This window comes from Monodelphis domestica, chromosome 1 (genome assembly GCF_027887165.1).
Source record: "Monodelphis domestica isolate mMonDom1 chromosome 1, mMonDom1.pri, whole genome shotgun sequence".
In the NCBI taxonomy this organism is placed as follows: domain Eukaryota; kingdom Metazoa; phylum Chordata; class Mammalia; order Didelphimorphia; family Didelphidae; genus Monodelphis; species Monodelphis domestica.
The window spans coordinates 397,307,774-397,324,352 of NC_077227.1; the positions used below are offsets into that span (position 1 = coordinate 397,307,774).

Sequence of the window (16,579 nt, forward strand, 5' to 3'; positions counted from 1 at the left end):
TCGAGCATAGGGGCCGGAGGAGAGGGGAGGAGACCCCGAGGTGAAGAGGCAGAAGAGAAGCCCTCCGGCTTTGTTCATCTTCCTCGCTCAATTCAGCTGCAGCCAGATCCCGGATCCCGATTTCCATCTTGCCTGATCGCGGGCTGCCCCCGCGGTGGGCTCCCCCTCCTCCCTCTACGTGAAGACACAGCACTGCTTTGGGGCTCTTAAAGACACAGGCTCCAGCCCTAACAATGGTGCTCTCTCTGAAAGCAACTGGCAGCGAGGCCCAAGAGGAGGGTGGGGGAGGTTTTGTTTTTATTTTTTTTCCAGAGGGAATCAAAGCCAGAGAGGCGGCTGGGGGTTTTCTCTGGCAGCTGTGAGCAAGGGCTGACCTCGGTGAGATCACTCTGACCCTCCCTTCACTGCTCCCAGAAGCTGGCAAGGAAGGGGGAAAGCAGGAATCTGCCTCAGTGACCACACTCTGGGAGAGACTTGGGCCCTCCAACTCAAGTTCCTTGATTCAAGCATAGTCAAGGAAACACGGGGTGGGGAGCGGGGGAAGGGATGAAATGCCCTCTCCCCCATCGTTTCCATTCTAGTTTTCTAGTTCCTGTTCATTCTTCACATCCATCCAGGTGGGCTCACAAAATCTCAGAAATGGAAGAAACCTCAGACACCACTTGATCCAAACCCTACCTGAACCAGGAATCCTGTCTATGAGATCCCTCAGGCTTGAAAACCTCCAGTAATGAGGTGTGTAAATGGAAGAGAGCTAGATTGAGAATCAGAAGACTTGGTTCCAGTCTGAGCTCTGCTGTTTACTGTGTCACCTTGGGCAAGTTCCTTCTTTTTTTTTTTAAATTTTAAAAATGTATTTATTACAATTGAATGTGATAACAAATTTCCACACAAGTTTTCCTAAGTTATGTGATCAAACTTATCTCCCTCCCTCCCTTCCCCCTCCCAGTGCTGGAAGGCAATTGGATCTGGGTTATACATGTATTATCATGTAGAACTTATTTCCATATTGTTCATTTCTGTAAGTGAGTAATCTTGTAAAACCCAAACCCCCAAACATAAACCCAAATAAACAACTTTCTTTGGTGTTCTGACTCCAACAGTTTTTTCTCTGAAGGTGATTAGTTAGTATTGTTTGTCATAAGTCCCTCGGAATTGTCCTGGATCATTGTATATTGATGAGAGTAGCTAAGTCTATCACAGTTGATCATTCCTCGATACTGTTGGTACTGAGTACAATGTTCTCCTGGTTCTGCTTATTTTACTCTGCCATCAGTTCATAAAGGTCTTTCTAGCTCTTTCTGAAATCATCCTGTTCATTATTCCTTACAGGGCAGTAGTATTCCATCACAAACAATACCACAATTTGTTCAACCATTCCCCAATTGAGGGACATCCCCTCAATTTCCAGTTCTTTGCCACCACAAAAAAAAGCTACTATAAATATTTTTGTACAAGTAGGTCCCCCCCCTTTTAAATTTCTCCTAGATACAGATCTAGTAGTGGTATTACTTAATCAAAGGGTATGTATTGTTTTATAGCCCTTAATCAATAAATGAGAGAGTCTGGAATAAATGAACTCTAAGGTCTCTTTTATAGCCAGTCCCAGAGTTTTTTCGTTGTGGATTCCTTTTTAAATTGCATATTTTTTTAAGGCATAAAATAAAATACAGAGAATTACAAAGAAAACCAATTATAGAGAAACTCAGTTATCAGAAATACTTTCTTTTAGAGGTTCATGGACTCCAGGTTAAGATCTCATTCTTGAAATCTATGACCCCTTGAGGCAACCTATTATATCATTTGGCAGAGAAGGGCAGAAACACTAGTTATGATAAAAATTTTATAGGTCCATAGAGTTAGAAATGGGAAAGACCTTATAAACCAATTCTCTTTTACGAAAGCATAAACAGAGGAATGTTAGGTTTCTTGTCCAAGATTACACAGAAGGTATCAAAGGTGAGATTTGGACCAAGGTTTTGATTCCAGAATTAGCAGACTTTCTATTGAACCATTCTACCTCCTCTACTGAGTCAGATCTGCCTCTTTGCTCCTGGTCCTCTGGGACCAAGAAGAACATGTGTAATCCCTTTTACCCATAACTGTCCTTCAGATACTTAAAGACACATTCCTCTCTCTGGTAAGACTCTTTGAAGCTAAATATCCATTCTAGAGGCACCTAAGTGGCACCGTAGATCAAGCATTAGGCCTGAAGTCAGGAGGACATGGGTTCAGATCTGGACTCAGAGCCTTCCTAGCTGTGTGATCTCCTGGGCAAGGCATTTAATCTCATTTGCCTAGCCCTTGATCTTCTATTTTAGAGCTGTTACTAAGACAGAAAGTAAGAGTTTTAAATATATGAATATGTCTCCATTCTACTGCTAATAAAAGTTGGTGTTCAGAATAAGGGAAAGGACCACTGTGGCAGGAGTGGTCATAAAAGTTTTCTGGAGGAGGTAGAACTTAAGCTAAACCTTGAAGGGAATTGGGTTGTCCTAGAGAAGGGGAAAGGGTAGCTAGCTGGTACAGTGGATAGAGTGCTGGGCCTGAAGTCAAGAAGACTTATCTTTCTGAATTTAAATCTGGCTTCAGATACTTCCTAGCTATATGACCTTGGGCAAGTCACTTAACCTCCTATTGCCTAGCCTTCATCACTCTTCTGCCTTAAAACTGATACACAATATTGATTCTAAGACAGAGGTATGGGTTTAAAAAGATATAAAAAAGTTTTCAAGATATATGTATACATATATACATATATCTTGAAAACTATTTCAATAGAATTGGTTTCCCTTGTAATCCTATGTGTTTTATTTTATACTTTTACAAACATTCTGGGAAGAGGGCCATAGGTTTCAACAGACTACCAAAGGGGAATGTGAAATTCTGTGATGCAAAAAAAAATTAGGAACTCTTGGGAGGACCAAGTTCTTTCTGGAGCCAAACTTTAAAAGGATCTGAATGACTGAAAACACCGAAAAAATGTGAGTTAAATTAAAAATGCAGTGGGGATCCCTTTGAGCAATCAGCTTGACATGATCTGAACTGCTGTATCTTGAGTAAGCCAGGGGGGTAAGGAGAATGGTTTGGAAGCTATTGCAAAACTCACCCTCTTCTCAGAATGCTTTTAGGAAAAGGTGTCTGAGGTAATGGGTGTTCTCTAATGGCCTGTCTTGTCCTTCTACATTCTCTCCCTTGGGGACTTTATTCATTCCTATTCAACTACCACATCTATACCAGTGAGTCTCAAATCCTTATCTGAGTCCTGACACGACTTTTGAACTTCAAACCCACCTCTGGGTCAATCCTGGTGTGGTAAGGTGAAAAGAGCCTTGGGTCACAGAGTCACACAGTCTGAGTTTGAATCCTGGCTCTCTCATTTATTTCCTGAAGAACCCAGGGAAATCACCTTCAGGTCCTCAGGTTTCCAAATCAGGAAAATAAGGGAGTTAGACTAGATGGTCTCTGAAATCCCTTCTGGCCCTAGATCTATGATTCCCCAATAGTAAATTTACCAATCCAAACGATATATCCATGTTAACTCACCCAAGGTCAAGTTTATTATCTTTCTCTTTAAAAATGGTTCCTTCCTCCTTCTGTATTCACTGGGTCAGCAGAAGGACCAGTCTTGTATACAAGTTCAGTTTCCCATGTTTGAAACCTTGGTGTTTGTTATCTTCACTTCTTCCTCACTACATCCAATCAGCACCAAGTCTTGGTGACTAAGCTTTCCAGCATCTGTAAGTAGTCACTTTTCCTCTTCTCCATTCCCATTGATGCTACTCACATACTGATCCTTATTACAATACAATTCAACTGTACATTGCAAAAACCCCAGAACAGTTCTTCCTACCACCCTGTCCCTCTAAGCCAATCTTAATATATCTTACAAATATATATTTTTTAAAATTTCCAGAAAGACAATGTCCCTGAGTAACCTAAGTCATTCATTGTAGAAATCCTACAAAAGGAATCTTTCTTATATAGAGATCTGGTTCTTATGCTCAAAAATCCCAGTGACTTCTTTTAGCCTCTTGAGTAGAGTTTAAACATCTTAGTTTGTCACTCAAGGCCTCTACAATGTAACACCAATCTATCTCATAGTTTACTTTTGCACTCAATGTTCTTCCCTAACAGGGCTACTCTGTTCCTCAATCCTATCCAAACCTATCTCGAGCTTTCTGGAATACCATCCTTATGCTTCATCATTGGCTGAAATCCTAACCACCTTTTATAGCCCAACTCAAATACCACTTCCTCTGGGAAGCTTTCTCAGATACCCTCTCACAGCATTTTGCTAACACCACTTTACTACATATATAATGTAATATTTTGCATTATAATTACCTGTGTTTGAATCTCATTCCTCTACTAGTGGGTAAGCTCTAAGATTAGAGATTTATTTAGGCAGAGATGGCATAAATGTGGCAGTTGAAGCCATGGGAATGAATAAGACTTCAGAATGAGGGAGAGGGGGGACAGGACAGATGGACAGATAGGTAGCACAGTAGAGAGAGTGTCAGGCTTAGAGATAGGATATACTGCATTCAAATCTAACCTCAGGCAGTTCCTGGCTGTTTGACCCTGGGCAAATCATTTAACTCCCATTTTCTTAGCCCTTGCTCTTCTGTTTTAAAGTTGTTACTAAGACAGAAAGCTCTGGTTTAAAAAAAAAAAAGCCACTGACCCAGACTCCTTTTCCTAGCAGCATGCAGGAAAAGAAAACCACTTCCCTAGCCACTCTCCCTGCCTCCAAGCACAGAGGCTTGTCCAACTTCCCCATTTTCCAGATAAGAAAACTGAAGTCCTAGAAGTGCTGGGATTCAAAGGCAGCTCTTGATTTCCAAATCCAACTATCTTTCCATTGTAGCACTCAGTTGGCCTGGGAGAAAGATAGGTGAATAATAATGGAGTAAAAAGGCATGAGGAGCAGAAAACATCAAGAAACTTCCCTACAAAGTTCATGAACCTTTGAAAATTGCCTGGAAAGAGCCTGCAAGTTCTACATGGAACTATGCAAAAAATATAGAAACTACATGCAAATATATACCAGTTCCTACTAATTATCCCATATAGCTGGATATGGTCCTGGGAGCAAGATCATGGACCTGAACTCCAAGGATATGGATTATTCATCCCACTAGAAAGCATTTCCAGAAAGCCAATGTCCCTGAGTAACCTGTGTCATTCATTGCAGAAATATATTAGTAAATTCAGGGAGCTCACAGTTGGTAACTCATTTATTAAAAGACTTGATTTAGAATTGCTTGATGTTATGATTTCATTGTTGTTGCTGTTGCAAAACTTAATTATCAGGGGCAGCTAAATGGCTCAGTGAATAGAAAGTCTGGAGACAGAAGGCCCTGGGTTCAAATTTGGTCTCAGATACTCACTAAGCTGGGTGACCCTGGGCAAGTCACTTACCAGGTTTTGACTGCTCCATATAGCTCTTATGCCTTGGAATCAGTGCTTAGGATCAATTATAAGACAAAAGGTAAAGGTTTAAAAAAAAAACCTCAATTATCAGCATTAAATGATCCAGGTCAGGCAGGTTCCATTCATATACCTTATTCCTGAGAATAGTCATCATGTAGCAGAAAGAGGCCCAGGATGGCTGTCTGGAGAAATGGGTCTGAATTCTGGCCACATCCACCAATTAACTTACTGTGACCTTGAGGAGACTGGACTAGATCAGAGATTGAGAGCTGCAAGGAACCTCATAGATCAACTAATCCAAACTGTTTTGCTCCCTTCCTCATCTGTAAAATGGGGAAACTGAGATTTAGAATGCCATGGGTTTGTCCTAAATCACAAAGACAGTAACAACAGCGGAGCTAGGATTCAGTCATGTGGCTCCAAATTTAGTGAGCCACCTATTTCAATATGATAACTTATCCAAGATTCTTCAGGTCCACCTAAGTCATAAGATCATTAGCCAGAGAGTGTTTTATAATGGAAAAAACAGTCTATTTTAAGGCCTGGGTACAAGTTCTGACTCTGGTACTAGTTTGATCTGTGCCTGAAGATGAATTGACTAATCTTTCAGAGCCTCAGTTTCTTTCTCTGTACAAAGCATGATACTAACTGTACCTCACAAGGTTGTTTTGAGGAAAGTTGCGAACATCTTAAGTCTTATATCAATGAAAGCTAAGTCAATCCCCTTTTGGAGGCTTCAACTGAATGACATTATAAACTATATAATAAAGAATTATAAAATGCCTGCCTGAGTCATCAAGGGAAACCAAAGAATCTTTTTCCAGGGGCAACACTTCAAGGCTATAGAGACTGGGAAAAATAAGGGCATGTAGGTTACTTAATGTATAAAACAGCTAGTCCTGGAGTTAGGAGGTCCTGAATTCAAAGCTGGCCTCAGACACTTCCTATTTGGGTGAATCTGGGCAAGTCACTTAATCCCAATTGCTTAGCCCTTAGAGCTCTTCTGCCCTGGAACTAATACTTACTATTGCTTCTAAGACAGAAGGTAAGGTTTGGGGGAAAAAAAAAGAAAAAGAAAGATGCTGAGTCCATTTCAGCTCTGGAAGGCTGATTTTATTCACTTCAATCTGAGCCAAATGCCAAGAAAAGCCTGTATGCAGCTGTTGCTCCTATAACACATTACCCTTCCTCCCCCACTCCATCCCAATCTACCCAGGCTATGGCTGATCTCCAAATGCAATTTCAGGCAGATATTGATTTTCTCCAATCACCCATGTCCTCAACAATATACTTCTTGCAACTCAACTCACTGGAAGTAGGCAGCAGATTACCTGCAACTTGGATTCTTTTGGAGATTTTGGTATTCCAAGATTCATAAGCACAAAGGAAAGCATTTATGATGGGGGAAAAATTAGTTTCAGGGCTAGGGAACAGCTGGAAATTGTTGAAAGCAGCACTCAGCTTCCCAAGTGCAATCCAGCCTACTCCTCCTTCTATTTACTTCTGGACTTAACTGACTGTCAAACACCAATGCCTGTCCTAGGAGGGAAGGTAAACATGTAGTGAGAGTGAGAGATTCCAGTGCCACACTGGTGCCCACAAAATGTAAAATTACCTAGAAGAAGGCCTAGGAATACACTGGGTAGATCCTGTGAGAGAATGTGGACAAAAACAGCCAAGTACAAGAAGGCACGGATGGGTTAGGGCATGCACGGAAGGAAGGAGCACCCATGTGCACTGTGTATGAGATCACAGATCCACAGAAGTACTAAAATTCTGATTTTATCCTAGAATGAGCACTATGATTTTAAGAAGTTAACTTGTTTATTTACCATACATAAACATATCAATTCTTATACCATAGGGAGTCTAGTCCATCCCCTTTTGACACTCCATCAGAAGTGGAGGGAGGGGTAGGAAATATTTGGGGGGATGACACCACCTACCCAAGTGGCTGAGACCACTTCAAATGCTAGTTGGTATTAGAAGAGAAGTTAAAATTTATAAAAGATCCATTTTTAAACTTAAGGGAGAAATATGTGAATCATCAGTTAAACTGACTTATTCTCATATGTCTCTTTGGTCAGTGTAAAAGCAAAGAGGGATATTGACTTAGGAATGTAGAAATGTCAAGAGCTGGAAGAGGCCACAGAGATCACTGATTGTGTAGTCCTTTCATTCTACAGATGAGGAAACTGAGGCAAAAAGAGACTCAATTTGCTCCTGGTCACACAAGATGTTAACAGCAGAGACAGGATTCAGACCTAGGTCCACTGCTTCCAAATCCAGTTCTTCGGCCACTAAGATACTCTGCATAGCAAATCAATGATGAAGTGAAAAACAAAACCCTAGTGTCCTGATTCTATGATCCTGGGTAGCGCCTGCCTTGGAATTGGGCTTTTCAGGCATCTGTCTTCTCTCTGAGGCCCTGCAGCAGCCGTTAGACTGAACGGAAGTTAGGGAGATGTTCCAAAATGTCAGGCTTTCAAAACTGGACACGCCCAAACCTCCTGAAGACAGGATTGGCCTGCCATCCTGGAGTCTTGTGCAAAAAGTATCCCTGGGTCTGAAGGCATCAGGATCAGGCCCTTTCCTCCCAACCTGTCCTGCTCTGTCCAGTTCCTGGCCACCATCATAGGACAGGTCGTGACTCTTGGGCTAGAGTTCCTTAGCTAAGCCTCCTCCACCTCCCCGCCTCCCTCCAATACACATCTACAGGGCTCAGGGCCCAGCTTTCATAAACACAGGAGAAATACCCACTGTTGTCATGCCAACCCCATCCCGAAAAGGAAAGCCACTAGAGAGCCCTTTCTGCCAACAGTTGTAAAAAGGACAAGCAGTTCTGGGATCACTCAGCTCAGCTGAGGTGACCCTTACCCCAGAAGTTACTCAAGTAGATAGGGCAACCTGAGAATCCTCCAAAGGCCATTGGTGAGCCTCAGAGGTGCCTCTCTCCTGAGCCCTTTCTCTATCTTCCATGTCTTTGCATTATGCAGAAGTAGGCATCCCTCACCCTCAGAACGGGAGTATCCCCCAAAGGGCAGAATCCATGAGAAGGCATCCATCTCCCTTGCCATCATATCTGGAGCAGTGTCATCTACCCCGAAGCTGGACAAAGCTGCAGATGCCAGCTGGTACTTAATAAGAAATTCAAATTCTAAGGGCTCCCTCCCTTTCTGAGTTTAAGAGAGAGAAGTAATTCATTTAGAAGCTAAACATGGAGGGTCCTACAAGCAAACGGTGAGCCCAGGTCATGTTCCAGCGACCCCCATCCTAGTCTCCAACATTCCACATTGGAGCCCCCCAGTCAGGCCCCAATGCCCCCATATTAGGGGTTTCCAGTGAGGATCCAACCCTCCATATTGGGGGCCTTAATACCTCCACTTTGGGACCCTCCAATGGGATCCAGATCATTCTCACTGGGGTTACCAACATTTCACAGTGGATTCCCAGGAAGGCTTTAACTAAACTCAATATCACGCTGGCCAGGTCAGGCCCCATGACCTCTCCCCTCCTCCTGCACCCTCCCTCAAACTCCCCCCCGCAAGTACCTTGAGGTAGTCGTTCTCAGAACGCAGCTCCTCCAGCTCTCGCACTAAGCCGTCGGGCCCGCAGTCCAGCAGCTCTTCGGTGAGATCAGAGAAGGCCAGCGACGTGCTGAGGGGCAAACGACTGCTGCCCAGCGACGCTGCGGACTGCTCGTCCGGGAGAGGCGAGGCTCCAGGGGAGGCGAGCCGGGACGGCTGCGGGCTGCGCGGCGCCGGGTGTCCCTGGACGCGGACCCCGGACCCGGCTCCGGTGCCAACCGGTCTCTCCCGCCCACTGCCACTGCCACTGCCGCTGCCGCCGCCGGACTCCGTATCGCTGCTCAGAGCCAGTTCCAAGGACAGTAGCTTGTTCTCTTCGGACGTGCAGTCAGACACCTCGGAGCTGCTGTCCGTGAGACTAAGGGCCGTCGGCGGCGGCGGCAGTGGCAGTAGCGGCGATTGCGAGGCCCGCCCTGGGGGCTCGTCGCGGGGACGCCCCTTTGCCTTGGCCCCGGCTCGGCCCGGCGCACCTTTTCCCGAGCCCCGAGCCCCGGGCTGTGGGCCGCTACGGCCTTTCTTTTCGGGCCGGGGCTGGCCCGTCCCCGCCTTCCCGGACAGAGAGGCAGGAGAGCCCGGGTTGCTGCCACTGCTCCTCCGGCTCTTGGCTAGCGACCAACCGGGGACGTCCTTGGGTCTGGCAGGAGACGGGGCACGGTTGATCTTCTTCTTCTCCGGGAGTGCAGGGGAAGGTGGCGGCAGTGGGGGCGGCGGGGGCGGAGGGGGCGGCGAGCCCCTGCCGGACTCCGGCTCCGCTGCCTCCATCCTCCTTTGCCTCCTGCTCACCGAGCCGGGGCGCGGCGGCGGCTACCCTCTTTCATCCCCGCCCCCCACCCGGGGCAGCCCCCGAGGGCTGAAGCTACTTAGTCTACCTCCCCACCCGAGGAAGATTGGGACTCCCGCCGCGCTCAGAGATCTTAGCTCCAGTTGCGCTCTGAGATTGAGGCTCGCGTTGAGCCCTAGGGCGGCTCCGGTTCCAGCTCCAGCGCTCCGGCTGCAGTTCTAGGCGGGTCTCTTGGCCACGCCGTGCAGGGACCTCTTCATCCTCCCCTTCTCCTTCTCCTATTCCTCTGCCCCCCTTCTCCTCATCCTCGTCCTCTCCGCCCCCCGCTCCTCCCTCGCCGCCGCGCAGCCCCGTCAAGTCTCTCCGCCCCGCTAGCTCGGTGACGCGCAGGGTCCGCGAACAATAGGCGGAGGGGGGCGGGCGCGGGTCCGGGGGACTAGCATGAATGTTCGAAGCAACAGCGACCCCTTCTCCATCCAGGCTACGTTCGGAAACTCTCCACTTGGAGTGGCATGTCGTGGCCTGGGACGGCCTGGTCTGACCTGCCTCTTGTGTCCACCTGGCACCGAGAGTCCCCGCTTCCGGGGCTTTGGAGAGCTGCTGCGGGTTGCGGAGCAAGAGACTGGGGGGGAAATTGAGGTCCTAGATGTGTATCTTGCGCCCTATAAAGTGTTGTACTCCTGCCAATACAGGGCATGACCATTCCCCACGCGCTGTTCTTTTCCTCCCAGTTTATCAATCCCTGCCCCACCCCCACCCCCATCCGCCTCCACCCGCCACCAAACTACCGGTACTCTGTCCCGGGACGGCCTGGGCCGGGCACATACAGTATCTCTGATTCCTTTAACAGAGATGGATGTTTAGGATTACATTTCCTAAGAGCTCAGTCAGCTCTGACCACAGGACTTTTCAGGGCACATGGAGGTATATGATTCTTTTTGTTTTGTTTTTTAAACCTGGAAGGGACATAAACGGTTTTCTAGTCCAATCTATTTTATAGGTGGAGAAATTCAGATCCAGAGAAAGGGAAATGACTTGTCCAAGTTGACAAAGACAGTAAGGGCTTTGGCCTGAAATGGAATTTTCCTTCCATGTCACCATGTAGAGGTCCTTCAGATGTATTAACGTATCCTCTCTTCCCTTCTGTAAGAAGTTGGAAAAAGGGAGGAAACTGATTGCACATACCAACACATAGCATAAAACCAGTGTTGGGAGGGGAAAGGGTCCTTAAAAATCCTGATTTTGTCCAACCTCCTCATTTTACAGATTCAGAAATTGAATGAGAATCAAAGGCTGAGTGGCTTGAGGAAACCACACAGAGTTACTGACAGTACCAGAGCTAGAAGCCATATCTCATGACTCTCAGTCCTGGGCAACTTCCTCTTTCTCCTGCTGCTACCCTTCAGGAAGTTTCCATAACTTAGCAGACAATCATGAAGAATGCCCACTGGGCTCCTGTCAAAATGTTTTTAGACAAAAGCTTATGGATTCCTGGCTCTGCTTACCTGCTTTCCTTTCCTATCTCACTTTGTTACTTTGCATAACTTGACCCCTGCCAGAACATTATTTAAGCCTGTTTTAATGGGACATTTATGTGTAAATCTCTCCCTTCCCCAGCATCAGTCACTTCCTCCATAAAGCTTTCATTTGTTATTCTAGCCAACATTTATCTTTCCTTCTTAGTTTTCCCCTCTAATTTGGTTATATGTTCTTGTTCTCTAAAAAGTCCTTATTTGGATCTTGTCCCCCAATAATTGTATCATCTCTATGAATGGGACATACTTCCATTATCTCCCTAAAAGCACATGACACAGGCTAGGACCTCAGCAGGTGCATAATAAATACTTTCTGACTTCCAGCTAGTTTTTCTTTTCTGCTGTTCTCATTCTCTGAGATCTCCTCTGGGTATGGTTCTTTCCTGCAAACATGGAGTTTAAGGAAGGGAGGAAAGCCCAGGGCTAGGAATTAGAAGACGTGATTTTATTACCAGCTTTATCAATGAGCTTGCAAGGGGACCTTGGGGAGGATACTTCCCTCCCTGAACCTCAGCTCTCCCTCTGGGAGAACAGACTAGCTATGTGATCTTGAGGAAATCGCTTAACCCCTCTTTGCCTCAGTTTCCTCATCTCTAAAACGAAGATAATGAAAGCATCTACCTCTCAGAGTTTTGTGAGGATCAAATGAGTTAACATATGTACAGTGCTTTGCAAACCTTAAAATGTGATATAAATCCTATTATTACTGTCGTGGGACATGGGACCCCACAGAAGTCTTAGACACCCCTGAGCCCTAAGGAATGTCTAATAAACAGCCTGGCCTCTCACCTCAGGGATGCAGAGTGGTGAGAGAGAGCCCAGGTACAATCAAAGAGGTAACTTTTATCTTGCCTCTTGGCCATTTAACCTTTTCTCCTATTAAATCTCTCAATTTTATAAGATTTGTTTAGAGCCCTGCCTGCTCCACAACATCAGTCAGTCAATTAATCAACAAGCATTTATTAATTGCCAACTTTGTGCCAAGCATTATCTAAGCTTTGTATATTCAAAGTAAAAAAAAAAGAAATAATAGCTTTCCTCAAGGAGCTTATATTCTATCAAGAGAAACAAGTTATGTAGACATAAGAGCCTACACAAATAGATCCCTAGTAAATACAAGGTAATTGGAAGGGAGGCGCCATCAGCTGGCGAAATCAGGAAAGGCCCCCAAGTAGGAGGCTAAAGACAGAAAGAAAGGCTCCTTTTATTTCATGTAGCATTTCTTTAGCAGTTTAGCAAAAGACAGGGATGGCTGAGGAGGGGTGGAAGCAAATTGAATGTCTGTTGATTGGGGACTATCTAGTTGAACAAAATGTGATATATGAATTGCATTTATAAGAACCAAATTTAAAGAATTCAAGGAATCATGGAAATATTTGTATAATTCAACGTGGGACTGTTAGCAGAAGAAAATACTACGATAATGTAATAGACAAGAACACAGAAATGGATATATATAAAGGATATATGTATATATATGGATCTATATATGCTTCTTCTCCTCCTCCTTCCTCTTCTTCTCCTTCTCCTTCTTCCTCTCCTCCTCTTCCTTCCTCTTCTTCTCCTCCCTTCCTCCTTCTTCTTTCTTCTCCTTCCCCTCTTCTCCCTCCTCCTCTTTCTCCTTCTCTTCCCCCCACTTCTGTTTTAGAATCAATACTAAGTGTCAGTTCTAAAGCAAAAGAGCAGTAAAGTCTAGGCAATGGGGTTTAAGTGACTTGCCCAGGGTCACACCTCTAGGAAGTATCTGAGATCAAATTGGAACCCAGGACCTCCCATCTCCAGGCCTAGCTCACTATCCACTGAGCCACCCAGCTGCCCTTGCTATTTTCTTCTCCAGCTCATTTGTCAGATGATGAAACTGAGGCCAACAGGATTTAGTGACTTGAAAAGAATCATATAGCTAGTAAGTATCTGAGAACAGATTTGAACTCAAGAAGATAAATCTTTTTGACTTCAGGTGGAGCACCCTAACACCTATTTGCTCTAGTACCTGGCACATAGTAAGCACTAAATAGATGGTTTTTCGTTGACTTTTATGGCTCATGGTGGTGGAGGGCAAGGGAGAGGAAAGCATATCCAGAAGTAACTTTGATTTTTAAAAAAACGTTAAATTAAACTTTTAAAAATGATGAGGTTGGGCTTGGTTCTTTCTAGTATCCCTTTCACTTTCCATCCTTTGAGGGAGAGAGGCAAACAATCCAAGTTCTTCCTTCCTGGGAGGGCTGAGAAATCAGCCCATTTACTTGGCATGTCAGGTGAGATGATGCCCCCAGAAAGCAGAGAATATTGTAGGCAGGAGTGAAGGCAGTTCATGTTTAGTCAACTCCTGTATTCCTGTCAAGTTATGCTTTCCCCAGGAGGACTACATACTCCTACTCGGTACTTCTTTTTTCTCCCCAGCACACGTTCCTCCCAAACTCTGAGGGAGGTTGGAACTCAAATTAATTCCACAACATTCATGATATGCCTGCTCCGTGCTAAGTGTTGTTGAGATGCAAAAATCAATCCATCAAAGAACAAGTATGGTTTAAGGCCTACTGTGTGTTGAGAACTGCTCCATGCTGGGGATAGTTTCTAGATCACTAGGAGCTTTTACTCAAATAGGACATGATGTGTATGTGTAGAATTTTTTAAACCCATGCCATATGTCTTAGAAGTGATACCAAGTATCAGTTCCAAGGCAGAAGAACAATAAGGTCTAGGCCAGGGGTCCCCAAACTACAGCCCACAGGCCACGTGTGGTTCCCCGAGGCCACGTATCCTGCTCCCACCGCACTTCCAGAAGGGGCACCTCTTTCATTGGTGGTCAGTGAGAGGAGCACTGTATGTGGCGGTGTCACAAAGTGCAGCATCGCTCACGCACATTACTACTTCCGGTGACATAATCCTTTGTGTGGTGCCTTGTTCTGAGAGTAACTGAACAAGAACGAGGTGCTGTGCAAAGGATTATGTGGCTGCACAATGGAAGACGTTAGCCTGGTGAGCAGAGATCTGGGGAAGGGGCTTCCACACTGTGTATACTGCTGCCCGGTATAGTGGTGGCAGTGATGGGCCTGTGCAAGGTGTGACAGACCCATCACAGCCAGAGCTGCAGCCTCTGCTATCCCAGACAGCGGTATATAGTATCATGGGCCCAGCACTGCCTCCAGTACTGTATACAGGCATTGGATAGCAGTGATCGAGCCTGTAACATCAGCGGTAGGACTCTACTGTGAGAAGCCCACCATTGCCACTGGGTGTTTTATAAGACACTCCCTGTTTTTTTGGGGTCAAATTAATATAAGACAGTGCCTTATTTTCAGGGAAACACAGTAGAACAATGGCCCCCATACTCTCCCAGATACACAACATAATGGCCCCTATTATATGGGGGCCATTGTACTGGGTAGTAATGTGGGGAGACTCTCTGCGACCCCATTTTGGGGGTTTTCTTGGCAAAGATACTGGAGTGGTTTATCATTTCCTTCTCCAGTTCATTTTATAGAGGAGGAAACTGAGGCCAACAAGGTTAGGTGACTTGCCCAAAGCCACACTGCTAGTAAGTGTCTGAAGCTAGGTTTGAACATAGTTCTTCCTGATTCCAGACATGTTGTCATATCCAAAAAATTGTTACGCTTGGAGACTTCCTCAGCTGCATTGGATGGCCGTGTTGTCTTTTGTGCTCCAACACGCCCTAAGCACTCCACAGTGCTTTGCTGCGTCACCCTCTCAGCCGTTGAACCTTCTTATTGGTTTCTTCCACCTGTTCCGCTGAAACAGTCTTCACATGCTAGGTGAGCAAAGCCCTGGTTCACCAGGGGTTGACAACCCAATAGCTACCCTCACAAGGTTTAGCCAGCCTGTCGAAGCCGTTGCCCGGGGTGTGGCCGCTGCCGCATGCTAGCAGCTACTGGGAGCCACAAGTGAGAGCTGGGTGTCAGGTGGGGGTCAGAGGCTGGAGAGCTGCCCTAGGAGGGCATGACAAGCCCTCCATACCAGAGATACTACCCCTCCCTGAACACCCCATACACCCAGAATTCAGAGATGCCTCCATCATAGCCCTATACAAGAACAAAGGCGCACGAGCAGCTTGTGACAACTACAGAGGCATCTCACTACTCTCCACTGCTGGAAAGATCCTCACTCGTGTTATACTCAACAGACTCCTATCATCTGTTTCAGAGCAGAACCTGCCTGAATCACAATGTGGTTTCCAACCAGATTGTAGCACCATCGACATGGTCTTCACGGTGAGGCAAATGCAGGAAAAATGCCTTGAGCAGAACCTGAGACTCTACATTGTCTTCATAGACCTGACAAAGGCGTTCGACACAGTGAACAGGGATGCATTGTGGGTGATCCTCAGCAAGCTTGGTTGCCCAGCAAAATTCGTCAAACTGATCCAGCTCTTTCGTGTTGACATGACAGGGGAAGTCCTATCTGGTGGAGAGACTTCCGATCGCTTCAACATCTCCAATGGCATGAAACAAGGCTGTGTCCTCGCTCCAGTACTATTCAACCTATTTTTCACCCAAGTATTACGACATGCTGTGATGGATCTAGACCTGGGCATCTACGTCAAATACCGACTGGATGGCTCACTATTCAACCTTTGCTGCCTGAACGCAAAAACAAAGACAACAGAGAGACTCATCCTGGAAGCTCTCTTTGCAGATGACTGTGCTCTCATGGCCCACCAAGAAAATCATCTCCAAACCATTGTGGACAGGTTCTCCACCGCAACAAAACTGTTTGGCCTGACTATCAGCCTCAGCAAAACAGAGGTGATGTTCCAACCTGCACCAGGGAGGCCAACTAACCAGCTGTGCATTACAATTGACGGCACGAAGCTTTCTAATGTCAACACTTTCAAGTACCTGGGCAGCACCATCCCCAAAGACGGGTCCCTAGACCACGAGATCAATGCCAGGATCCAAAAGGCCAGCCAGGCACTCGGGCGGCTGCACTCCAAAGTCCTCCAACACAGCGGTGTAAGCACTGCGACGAAGCTCAAAGTGTACAACGCAGTGGTCCTCAGCTCGCTCCTGTACAGTTGTGAGACATGGACACTATACCGGAAGCACATGAAACAGCTGGAGCAATTCCACCAACGCTCCCTCCGGTCAGTCATGAGGATCCGATGGCAGGACCGAATCACCAATCAGGAAGTCCTCGACAGAGCCAACTCCACCAGCATCGAAGTCCTGGTCCTCAAAACCCAGCTACGATGGTCTGGACACGTCATCCACATGGAACCACAG

General features: G+C 46.0%; 1 protein-coding gene across 2 annotated transcripts in view; it reads right to left on the minus strand.

Moving 5' to 3' along the window:
- Positions 1–10,177, minus strand: part of SOGA1 (suppressor of glucose, autophagy associated 1) — a 141,178-nt gene extending 131,001 nt beyond the window's left edge. Inside the window, exon 1 of one of the 2 annotated variants that reach the window (XM_056811849.1) lies at positions 8,988–10,177. In XM_056811849.1, the coding sequence (XP_056667827.1) occupies positions 8,988–9,785 (798 nt within the window). In that variant the 5' untranslated portion in view covers positions 9,786–10,177. The remainder of the gene's footprint in view (positions 1–8,987) is intronic. The other variant, XM_056811848.1, reaches the window with a different exon arrangement.
- Between the last annotated feature and the right edge of the window lie 6,402 nt (positions 10,178–16,579).